The sequence below is a fragment of the Pundamilia nyererei genome, unplaced genomic scaffold (genome assembly GCF_000239375.1).
Source record: "Pundamilia nyererei isolate P.nyererei 1_Seehausen unplaced genomic scaffold, PunNye1.0 scaffold00350, whole genome shotgun sequence".
In the NCBI taxonomy this organism is placed as follows: domain Eukaryota; kingdom Metazoa; phylum Chordata; class Actinopteri; order Cichliformes; family Cichlidae; genus Pundamilia; species Pundamilia nyererei.
In genome coordinates, this window is record NW_005187751.1 from 433,680 (window position 1) to 445,859 (window position 12,180).

The following is a 12,180-nucleotide window of genomic DNA, read 5'->3' on the forward strand; positions in this document are numbered from 1 at the left end:
TACTTTTATTTTTTCATGCCTATTTAAGCGCAATTTATGACAGTATGTTTGCACTGAAGCACCGCAGCAATTTCCTAATGTTGTAAACCTGCTCAACATTTGGCAATAAAACCCTTTCTGATTCTGATTCTTTTGGTTAAACTTTCAGCAAGGAATTTGCATTTGCACTGTTAAATTTTTATATAACTTTAATGCACATAAAAAACAGCTGCTCGTTTAATTGAAAATACCTTGATTTTTTTTTTTGCACAAATAAAGTTGTGGAGTTGTAAAGTATCTTGTCTAGTGTCAATTATATCGTCAATTATATCGTTATCGCAAATTTTCAAATCTATATCGAGATAAATATTTTTGGTCATATCGCCATGCCTGGATAACTGAGAACCTACACAGATGGGTTTTTTTTGGATATTCAGTGACCTCCACTGTCACTCCCTTCCCTATTCCAGCCCACTTGTTAGCTAATCAAACTCAGCAAATGCATACATCATCCGCTTCCCGCAGCGAGACGACAGGATCTTGTGAGGCTACACAAGAGCACATCTGCGATGTGTGAAAACCCCTCTCCCTGTCCAAATATAAACACGTAGGCAGACGGACACATTTGCAGCACCATAAATTACGCTTTAGCTTGCCATCCATCTGTGCAGCATGCAACTAAGTAAAGAAATTACTTTCACAGAGCCACAAACAAGCTGGAAATAACATTTTGTTTATCATACTCAAGCAAATCACAAGCCTGAAATCATATTCCAGCCAGTCAGCCAATGAAAACATAACTGAATCAGATGGTTTGTGTGAAGAAGCAGAACAGATGGGACATCCTGTCGTGCTAACAGAGGCTCAAGTATCAGTATGTGGTCCTGTGTGTCAGAGTGTATGTATGAGGATTTCTTGTCCTGGTTTAAGTATCCTTAGCCTGCAAAGAAGTAGTTAAGTAAAATGTAATGAATGAATGTAATGAACATATATTCAAATGCATGGACTTGATCAATTTGCTATTTGCAGTGCCTCACAGTGGAAACCAGCAGACAGTTTCCAATCACGTGCCCCTAGTGAGTCAAGCATCACTGGACTATTCTGGCTGGTGAGCGACTAATTTCTGTGTAAGTTTTCCCAAATCATTCAGAGGGAAGCAGCTCAGTCTCAACCTTCAACTTTATCTCAGTCAAGGCATTGGCACAGTAAACAAATATGAGCATGTGGCTGAATTGCATTAGTCACAACTGCAGTGATTTGCTGGGGAATGCTGGGAAAGATTATCGTGGTCTAAGAGGCTAAAACAAGAACTGCTAATAAAGGGAAATAGAAGAGAAAAAGACAAAGAGAGAGCGGAGATGTTGGGAGCTCAAACTTTACCTCTTCTGATGTTATATCATCTTCCAAATCCACCGTGCTGAATCTGCCTATCCGAAATACACTGCCTGATCCGGACAGCTAAAGACATCACAGACAGCAACATAAATATATGAGTATGGCCATGTGTAGGACTTTTCAGGATGATACGTTACATTGTTAACTGCTGGTATCCATTTAAGAAACTAACACAAGAGTCTTCTCCCCTCTCCTTGGAGACTAAAGTCTATTTTTGGACATCTTTTGATGTTGGACTCATATGAAATTATACATGTCGGGTAAGATTTTTAAGAGTAAGAAGCTCTCTATTGCTCCCTTTATTGAAGAAATATTCGACTTCAAAACAAACAAAAAATCTACAACAGAAAATGCACACAAAAAGCATGTTCTTTTCCATACCTTTACATTTTCTGATGCAAATGAGAAAACATCCATTTTTGGATGCGCATATTTGGAAGGGGATTAACGTGAGACTACTTTCATGTTGGCTAATGCCACACAGGCAGAAACGGTAACAGTAAAAAAGGAAGTTGGATTTTCCAGAATATTTCAGTATTACTCTGACAGGCAGACGTCTGCAGGTCTTGTAACTGGATCGTGCTGGGATAATCACACTTCCCAAAGCAGTCACATTACAGTTTACCTGTAGCCCAGGTAATCCAATTTGTCCCAGGGTGTTTTCCAGCGTCAAACAGGTTAGGAAATAATGGAAGTAACAGCGAATTACTAGCAATAATCTGATTATTTTCCAGGAGGACTGAAACAAATTATGAGCATCATGTACTTAATTTGAATAGGCCTAATTCTATTACTTTCGCCCTCTAAACCCAGTCACAAACAAAACTTTGTGACTGGGTTTGCATTTACCATCCAGAATTGCAAACCAAAACACACTCTGCATGTTTGGTGGTTTTCCCTTGTTTTGATGTGTACTCGCCGTCTTCGTGAATTCTTGCACACTTCCATCCTCAATTCATTTGACTTTATGCTCAAATGCACTCTGGGTCAAGTCATGTTGCTGCTATATGAGTAACAGTCACCAGACATCAACAACACCTCAGTAAAAACTGTGTGCGCGGCCGTGCATTAAAATGATTAAAAGCATTCATAGCCCATGCAGTATTTATAAACATGAGTCAACAAAAGCCTAGGATAGCTAATAAAACACGACACAGCATCTTCTTTGGGAAGCAGCGGAGGTAATAGCTGTTAAGGTAAATTAGCCACCATGCTAACCTTTCTGGAAGGTTTCGGTATCTCAGTGCCGTTGAGTAACGGTGTCCCCTCCCCGGTCAAAGCGGAGTCGTCACCCCGGCTGGACCACGACACTTTCTTGGTGATGTTAGCCATAGTGGCTCCCCGCTAATTCGCCGAGCTGTCAATAGTTCGCTTCATTAACTTCAGCCGTCGTTGCCAAACAACTATTATTCTCTCTCAACTCCCCATAATCATTCCTGCAACTCGTGACGCTTTGTAAGGTTCGCGTGCAGGGTCAAAAACAATCCTGGGGCGCGTTGGCTGCTGGGATTTGACGTTTTTCAGTATTTCAGACTCCAGAAAGTCATGGCAAAAAATTATATTATATTATATTATATTATATTATATTATATTATATTATATTATAAACAATAATTAGGTGACTAAAGACTGTATATGCAAGTAAACTGTATTATTTTCATCTGAACTCTAACGCAGCCAGACTTTACCATTTCAGAGGAAATGGGAGTGCCTTTAACTTGTTGCAGCTCCAAAGTTTGTTCCCTTCATTTTAAATATATATAATAATAATACTTGTTAGTTAACATGTCTACAAAGAACGTAGAGGTTATGCCTGTTATTAACACCTGTGCAGTGGCAAAGGGGTAAGATGCAAAAAATTGTTCTGAATCAAGAACCAGTTTGAGATTTTTAAATCCTGCATACCTCCAAGCATATCAGTTCCTTTTAATCAATTTTTTCTGCACTACAATTATTTCAAACTTACATGTAATGTAAATAATTTTGATGAACCTGAAAAACTGTCACTCAAATTTTTTCCACATGGAAAACAAAGGAAAATAAATAAGAAGATTTTAAAAATACATAAAGCTAAAAAGTAATTAATAAGGAATAGGGGCATAAAAGAATTGCTAATGAAACGGGTATCAGTTTGTGAAATACCATAAGCTTCATTGTTTCATTTGATTTAGCTATAAAAATGTGACTTGCACTTGCAGAGGGAAAGCACTGGATTCATGGAGAGTCATGGAAAGCGGAGAGTTTTTATTCATAAGAACATTATTGATATTCACATAAGCTGCTAAAGTTCAGTTTGCTTGATACATTGGCTATTAGAAAAACAGGCAAGAAACAAGGTAAATAGTAATAAGTAATAATTATATGTGTAGCATGTATCATACTGTGTACAGATTTTAATTTTAGAGTAACACAGCAAAGGCAGGAGGCGTGAGTAGGCATATAAACTGAGCTAATTTCTTAGTTACAGTCTCTTAGTTAGTTTGCGACACTCGCTATTACAACGCTAGTTTTGAAAGTAGTTTTAACATTATAATTATATTATAGTTTGTTTCAGTAAGAATACTTTGAAATCTTTATCAAAGCATCCTTTATATTTGTGTAGCTATGATTATTAGAGTGGATTCTGGCGTTCTCCAGCTGTCCTGGTCTCAGGCTTGACCCTGCTACAGAGTCCACGAATAATAATACTTTTATAAGTGCTGTAGTTAAAGTAGAAACTGATAGCACGGTAGTGTTTACATTCACAAACATAACCTTTGCACAAAAAAAGAAAAGGAATTGCTTAAATGATCACTGCTTTTTTCCTTGATTAGATTATCAGCCACAGTACTCTAAACAATCACAGGCCACATGATGCACCGCCCCATGCACCTCCTTTATATCCTCCATGCCAAGCACCACTCCTCTGGGCACACCTCTTCCTGCCACTACTCCTTCTATCTCTGATGGGCTAAGCACCCGGTTCCATAACCTGAACCCAGCCATTTGCCCAGCAAAACCCTCTGCAGGATCAAACCCTCCACCAACAGAGTCCTGCTCCTGTCCCAGCACCACAGATCCACCTCCGGGAACCTCCCAGCCCTTCCTGAAGTCAGAGCCTGAGGAGGCGAGGAGGTGGTCATTGTAGTGCCAGAATCGACCGTGGATAGAGGACCAAAGGACACAGACATGATGCCAGTGAGCGTCCAGAAGCGGTGACACCTGGAGACGACGATACACGGGGTCTCTAATGACAAAGTCCAGAGAGGGTGAGGAAGAAGGTGAGGATGGAGAAGAAACAGAAAAGGGTGTAGACGAAGACGAGGACCTATGTCCGTAAAGAACTAACTGATTGTCACTGTCATCGGTGGCATAGGAGAGCAGCGTGCCAATATGTTGTGTCTCCACACGAAGCCACAGGCACAGAGAGAGTTCAAGAAGAGCTGGTAGACTCAGGGAGAAGGTGACATAGTTTTCTGCTGAGGCCGAGGGGAACAACACCATGGAGTCCACGTTACAAACTGCAGACAGAGAAAGAAGACGCATTCGAATTCATCTAAACATGGTGCCAACACATACGCATGAACAAACTGAACAGTGCATGGAAAAGCTAAAATGTTGTATGAATGCAACATCAAACTGAGCTAAACAGCAAAAACAGTTGCATGAGAGGCAGTACATGAAAGATAAAAGAGGGTTTACGCAAATCTATAAACAGTAAATGTGATGCTTTTCACTCGATGATAACATGATACAATTTTGAAATGTTTCTTTCTTTGACCTTTTCAGTATCTGAGTAGATACTTTACTTACTGGTTGCATCCCTCTTAGGAATTGGCTGTGCTGGGATCTTGTGCTTGAGAGGAATTTGCAGAAAGTTATGAATCATCGTGTGCCTTTTGTCCTCCTCTCCTTCATCCCATCCACTAACACTTGGCTTATGAGGCCGAAGAGCCTCCGGACTGGTCCTGTTCTGTATGTCTTCTGGTGTATAATGGTTTGGAACACGGGGCAGCATCCTAGAATGCTGTTTGGAGTCTTGTAAATGTGGGGTTTCCTCAGGATGTGAATGGGAATGGGATGGTTGCTGTACTTGGGGATCAGTCTGGCCCTGCAATTGAGACAGAGCCTGGTGGGTGGTATTGATGCTGGGGAGAGTTAGCTGATGCTGATGCTGGGAAGGATAGGGCTGTGTCTGTGCCCAAGTTTGGATCTGGGCCTGGGGCTGGGAAGGGTCTGGATGTGTTTTAGGATTTTCCTTTTGGACTTGTATTTGTAGATAAGACTCTGGCATCTGAGCTTTTGAATGTTTAGGCTGCCTTGCTGCATGGAGTTGGTCTGGCTTAGTTTCGTGATCAGTGTCCGTCTGGATTTGGCTGCTTTCTTGCACTCTGGGTTGGATATGTCCTTCCAGAATCCTTCTACGCTTTCCTCCTCTATTTGTCTGACCTCTTCTGCATGGTTCATTGTATTCCTGAGGTGTGATGTTGGAGCTAACAGGCTCTCCCATCTTCTGCCTTCCATTCCCGTCTAGGACTTCACTGAGCCGGCCCTCGAGTTGGACCAAACGTGTTGCCTGGTTTTTCAGGGATTCCAGCAACCCTTTTAGTCCAATCAGCAACTCATCACGCTGGATTTGAAGAGCAGCCAGTCTCTCCTCTTGACTTCGGAGCTCTAGAGTGAGGTCGAAGAAGTCCTGATCAGGATCGGCTGTCATTTTTTCAGTCTGGTGGCAGTTCTCCCTTAACTTTCTTTCCATTGAAGTCAGGCGACCCATCAGCTGCTTATTCTTCTTCTCAAGCTTCCTGTTTGTCTCCCTGTGGTGACAGTGTGAGAAAATATTTGATTAGGTATTCTTGTGTTCTTGCTTCTCAAATCCAGCTTTTAGTATCAGACTAAGGATGAACTGCTACATTTTATCATGTATGGCATGTAAATAGCTGAATGACCTGAGAAATTACAGTTCAAAACTAATATTACTTCTCAGTGCAGCCCTTCCAGTCTCCGAGAACAGAACATTTACCCCTGGTTGCTCTGACCTGAGATCCTCTATCTCCTGTGTTGTGCTTTGCTTTAGGTGTTCCAGGTCCTGTGATACATGGTGGTAATGGTCGTTCAGGCCTTGAACACGCCGCTTTAGCGCCTGCAAGGAACTCCTGTTCTGGTTCAGGGCCAGCATGTTCAAACGGGCTCGAGTCAAAGCCTGGAACTGTTGGAACTATCAGGGAAAAAAACGTTTTCATGAGTCTTCCTGCAGATGTTTGCTCTCTGACCTCAAGGTCAGGAAAATACTGAAAATCTCCAGTAAATACTGAAAAACACGTGTCACGTGGTCGTGACAACTGATCATCGGGTGCTGCAAGAGATTTTCCATGATTTCAGTGCTTTTACAGCATGACTAATAACATGTATGACAGCAGATAAGAAACAGTATTGCGAAACAGATATTCAACTTTAATCTGATAGTGTCACATAAAAAGTAAACAAACTAATAAAAAGCAAATGTTTGTGTTTCTTTTTTAACCCTCTCGTGCATTTATTCAACAACATTCACCCCCAACTACTCGCAGCAGATTGCTGCTCGGTCCTGAGCCTGGTTCTGTTTCTTTCTTAAAGGTGAGTTTTTCCTTCCCGCTGTTGCCAAGTTCTTGCACATAAGTGGTCATCTGAGTTATTTTAGGGTCTTTACCTTGCACTATACAGTAAAGCACCTTGAGGTGACTGTTGCTGTGATGCTGAGTCATTCCTGTACAAAAATGTCAAATTCCGCGATGATGCTTTTTGATGCTGCAATGAAAGAAATGCCAAAACTAACATGGAAGAACATTTCACAAGTGAGGTGTTATTTTGATTTTGATTTATTTTTGGTCATATGGCTATAGTCCTATATTTCAAACCAAACTTTTTTGGATCAGCTGAAAATTATGATGATTTTCAGATTGTGTGGAGACCTCCCTATGGGCCCAGCTCCTTTACCTTCAGAACAGCCCTGATTCTTTGAAAACAAGAACATTTGTGGCCATATTGAAATGGTAGTACCACAGCTTTTGTGACTAGTGAACAGGGATGGATTTGAGTTATTTGAGTTAGGATATAACTAACACATAAAAAGTAATTTAAAATAAGCCGCATGCATGCAAAGGCAAGTAAAAATTTGAGTTTATGATACTACAATAAGTACTACTGTATAATATAGGTAATAAGGGACTGACCTGCTCATTAAGTCGTTGGAGTTTCTGGGAAACTGGATCAAATCCCTGCACCTTTACAGTCTGAAGCTGCAGCAGAAGCGTGTAAACCAGGACCTGCATCCAGATGCCCACCACGAAGCTGCGCATGGTGCTGGGCAGTGGAGCAAGGATAGATGCAAGCTGTCGGTCTTTGTCTGGGAATGTGTAGTTGAAGGAGAAGAGAACGACATAGCTGAAAAGGGTTGGTCTTGAAACACACTATGTGAAAACAACACTTTCCACAAAATCACTGGGGAGCTGGGAGGAAATGCAGATGGCTTCAGCAGGTGCTCTGCTTCTGTCTTTCTCCCTCTTTCACTGTCAAATACAAATTAATAAACACAAAAGAGAAATGAAGTGCCCGCAATAATCGGATACACAATATTTATTAAGTGTGTTATTATAAAAGCACATTTATTTTTATTTAAAGTGCTGTAAATGGCCATTCAGCTTTGGATATGAAGTTTAGATTTATTAAAAGCTTTCATGAACTTCCTCAAAACACAGCAATCTGAAAATATATTTTCATAAAAACATATTTTGGTTAACTGAAGTAAGTTCGCAGGCTTTTATGTGTGAACTTGTCTGTGTATGTGGCTGTAAAACTCGTGATGTGTGGGCTGAGGGAGAAGCAGCTTGTACTTTCTTCTTCCCCTTGATTCTGCCTGGGGGGATCTGGCTCTCTTCATCTTCTGCTTTTTGTGCAAATGACCCAATCCAGGAATCCTTTTGCAGAGCCCTCCCTTCTGCTTTAATTCTTATGACTCAGTTGCAACACTGCAGCTTCAATCCGCAGGGCTAAACATGGAGAATCTCATTGCATTGATGCCAATATGCTACTTTAAATACACGCTCATGTTAAAGTGAAGTGTTCCATCAAAAGTTACACATGTGAAAGTCTAGTGCAAACAGAGGTTTTACTTTCGCTTTCATTCTGACCTCCCACAAGTCCCACATGCAGCGTCAGTGCCTTTGTCATTTCATTGTCTCACCCTGGAAAGCCCTACACGGGCTCATTGGCCACCAGAAGATCGAGATAATGCTTTGATCAGACTAGATGCTGTGCCGTACTCTTTTTTAAACAGACTTGGCTGTACTTTTATTCAGCCCTTTTCGTCTCCTTTTGGGTTTTTTTGTTGTTTTTTAAAGTCCTTTGTTGAAAGCTGGGCAGTATATTTTGGCACACTGTGATAACGTTTTATCACACGGTGCTTTTGTGGATTTTTGTTTCTTTTTTTTTTTTTCTTTTAAACAACAACTTCAGTTTCTTTCGTGTGGAGGATCATCAACGGTCAGAATCTTGAGTCCGGTTATAAAAACCTCCCATAAAGCAAACATGGATGAAGTGACTCCACTGCTGCCAAGACAATCAACATCCCAGGTCTGAGCTCACTGATTGTCATTTGAAATCCTATAAGCTTAAAAGATTTAATGGAGAAATAAGATCATGTCTACATCGCTTTGTTTATGGTCTAACTCATTTCTCACTTCAGACAGACAGTATTTTTAAGCTGTGTTTATAGTGTGGGTGTCGAGCTGTTTTAAACTCTGAGTTTATGCAAATTATGTGAATAAACTAACCGTTCAGTGCAGCAGCTGAATGGAGATGTCTATCTCCAGCCTGACGGTTAACAGTCCAAATCTTTCTTTGTTTGACGGTAAAGTTGACATGTGTGAAAAATAAAAAGCATGATTTATTTTACAGTGTGATTCAAAACTCTGATGATAAATGAAAACTTGGCCTGAGTGAAAGAAATCCCACCTGTTACTATACTGATTTAACTTTCAATGAGCAACACAAACATCCCATCCTCTGACTTTGATTTGCTCATTGCCGAAATGTTGATTTCTCCATTCCAAGCAAACCGCTCATAGCTTTGTTTGTCTGACTGCAGTGTTGCATTTTAGGATGACCTCAACAGGAAAATGAAACAGAAGTCAAGAAGCTTGTGAACTCCAGACAACTTGCTTTATGTCACTTTCTTAACTGATTACTCGAGAATATTTCAAGGTGAATCCAGAGTTTCTTGTTTTGAATTTTTTTCCTCCACTTCTGGAAAACACCACAGAACTTTCGTTAACTAAGTTCAACTGGTTTGATTACTTTTTGCTATTTTTGCACATTTAAATACAGAAAATACACAAATCTGTGCGTGACTTCTCTTCTGTAAGTTAACTCATCACTTCCCACCTCCCTTTTCTGTCATGGTCTGTCAAGAGAGAATTGTTGAAGGCAAAAGAACTCAGACTCAAGATATCTTATACATGTGCACACATGGACGACTTCCCCTCATCGCCCGATCCATCCTGCAGCAACGTGTGCAGGACAGATATGAGCCAGAGGAAAAAGACCGCCCAGGGCATCCAAAACATTCTTTATTTATACTTAAGCAAGTTTTCAAGGAAGTAGGATTGGCAAAAACATTTCCATAAAAGGAGAAAGAGACCGTTAGCTTGCCTGTTGACAAAGGAGGTAGTATGCATAGAAATGCAGAGATTTTCCATAAAAGGACAGAAAGAGAGGGGGAGCGCCAGTCTGTCTGTTTAAAACCGGATGTCACCACATTCCTTTTACACATATGGCTTCAATCTCTCTCTGTGTGTTGGCTCCAATTCACAACCTCTTCTTCCTTTAAATGAAGCTACAAATCACAAAATTAAAAAATCTCTCATCATGGTCCCTGCTCCTTCAAAGTCATGCAAACATGATCGCACACTTGAATAGAGCAGGTGCACAAATGCAAGTGTAGAAAGATGGGTTTGGCTCAGTGTCCCAGTTTTGTATGGCAGGGGCCTGATTGATGATAACTGAATACCAAAGCTTTCATTTTCTGCTTTTCAACCCTTTTGTTTCATGTGGTCACGTTTCTTCCCAAAAATCCAGCTGAGTTGCAACTCTTACTGGTATGTGACTTTTAATTAACCAAACTGCTTCACATAGGTTTGTTTTCCTATACCTAAACTCCTTCCATCTGTATTTTGTGAGACGCTCAATCTAAAATAGTTTCCACAATACTGCTTTCTAGTTATTCTACTGTCAATAGAAGAACTGTCACCAGTCATGCAGGCAATAATCTCATCCTTCATTTATCTTTGAAACTCAAAACATCAACCAAACAAATATAGTTTTTAAATATTAGATATATTTTTCATTATTCATTATTATTTATATTAATATTATATTATTTTTATTATTATATATAATCCCCCCCCTTTAATATCTACTCTCTGGACAACATGCTGATTTTTAATTTATTTGGGATGACAAACCTCTCGGACACTTCCACACCTATCATTGATTCACTGAACATCCAGATCAGTTTCAACTATATATGTGCAGTTGATCTTGTGTTTGAACGTGTCCACACCTCTTTGTCTTAGATTAAAAACTCTGGACTGTACCTGGCCACATTTGCAGCGGTCCTGGGGAACTTCAACTCTGGTTACTCCCTTGTCTACCCATCTCCCGTGCTGCCATATTTCCAGAGTCCCGACACCGACCCTCGGCTCAGGATGAACACCGAGCAGGCCGCCTGGTTCGGATCTATCTACTCCCTAGGTGCTGCAGCCGGGGGGCTAGGGGCCATACTGCTCAATGACATGATTGGACGAAAGCTGAGTATTATGATGTCGGCGTTGCCCACAACTCTCGGGTTGGTCTCAGTCACAGCATACACAACATGAAGCCCTCTTTAACACTTTTAACAGACAGATTTGCAGAGAACAGAATAGAAAAAATAGAAATGCTCTGTTATCATAGTACACATACAACAAAATTGTGAGTGCTCCACACAAACTGTGCAGGAATAAAATATAAATAGTATGACAGCAGAACAAGAGGAAGATTATAGCATATATTATAACATTGGTAATATTGTGTAAGTAGATCATTTATTTCTATATTCTGTACTTTGATGCTATGACATCCCAACTTTAAACATTTGAAAACCTAAAATACCACTGAAAGCACATAATGCACTAAACTGGGATGAACTGGGAGCCAATGGAGTTGTTTAAGAACAGGTGTTATATGTTCAGTGGATCTAGTTCTGAAAATAATACGAGCAGCTGTATTTTGAACTAACTGCAATTTATGGAGGGATTTATGAGGTAGACCATAGAGAAGAGAATTACAGTAACCCAGACGAGATGTGACAAGAGCATTGACAAGTATGGCGGTACTGTGTGGTGTGAGTGAGGGACGAAGACGGTTAATATTACGGAGATGAAAGATTGGAACACCTCTATGAAAGCAGAAGAAGAAGAACACAATGCCACAACCATCCCAGGAGTGAATGTCTCAGCAGATTAACTCCACTGCTCAGAGAAACTGCAAAAAACCCAAGAGCTAAACCTCAGACAGGCCTCAGTCAGCATGTTAAATGAGGGCTGAAAAATGATGGCTTATTTGGAAGGATTGCCAGGAGTAATCTTCTTGTCTTGGCAGCACTGCTTAGGTCTGCAAAGTTGCACCTGGTGATGTGTTTCATGAATATTACACTGTAGACTATTTATTTATTTATTTATTTATTTATTTGTGTCCTGTTTGGATCTTTAGCCATCAGAATTGTTGTCTTAAGGCCAAGAAAGATGCCAA

General features: G+C 40.4%; 3 protein-coding genes across 4 annotated transcripts in view; 1 reads left to right on the forward strand and 2 right to left on the reverse strand.

Annotated features, from left to right (window-relative positions):
* clcn7 (chloride channel 7) overlaps window positions 1–2,848 on the reverse strand; it is a 16,980-nt gene extending 14,132 nt beyond the window's left edge. Inside the window, exons 1-2 of one of the 2 annotated variants that reach the window (XM_005752268.2) lie at window positions 2,593–2,848; window positions 1,360–1,437 (exon numbers count right to left, since the gene is read on the reverse strand). In XM_005752268.2, the coding sequence (XP_005752325.1) occupies window positions 1,360–1,437; window positions 2,593–2,706 (192 nt within the window). In that variant the 5' untranslated portion in view covers window positions 2,707–2,848. The remainder of the gene's footprint in view (window positions 1–1,359; window positions 1,438–2,592) is intronic. The other variant, XM_005752269.2, reaches the window with a different exon arrangement.
* A 1,303-nt stretch (window positions 2,849–4,151) lies between these two features.
* ptx4 (pentraxin 4, long) lies at window positions 4,152–7,741 on the reverse strand. The gene is made up of 4 exons (XM_005752270.1): window positions 7,566–7,741; window positions 6,393–6,571; window positions 5,167–6,170; window positions 4,152–4,874 (listed from the first exon to the last, which is right to left on the reverse strand). The coding sequence occupies exons 1-4, from the start codon at window positions 7,689–7,691 to the stop codon at window positions 4,192–4,194; spliced, it is 1,992 nt and encodes a 663-aa protein (XP_005752327.1). The 5' UTR covers window positions 7,692–7,741; the 3' UTR covers window positions 4,152–4,191.
* Window positions 7,742–8,548: 807 nt separating this feature from the next.
* Window positions 8,549–12,180, forward strand: part of slc2a6 (solute carrier family 2 member 6) — an 8,360-nt gene continuing 4,728 nt past the window's right edge. The window contains exons 1-2 of the mRNA XM_005752271.1: window positions 8,549–8,964; window positions 10,965–11,236. Of these exons, the coding sequence (XP_005752328.1) occupies window positions 8,920–8,964; window positions 10,965–11,236 (317 nt within the window). The 5' untranslated portion in view covers window positions 8,549–8,919. The remainder of the gene's footprint in view (window positions 8,965–10,964; window positions 11,237–12,180) is intronic.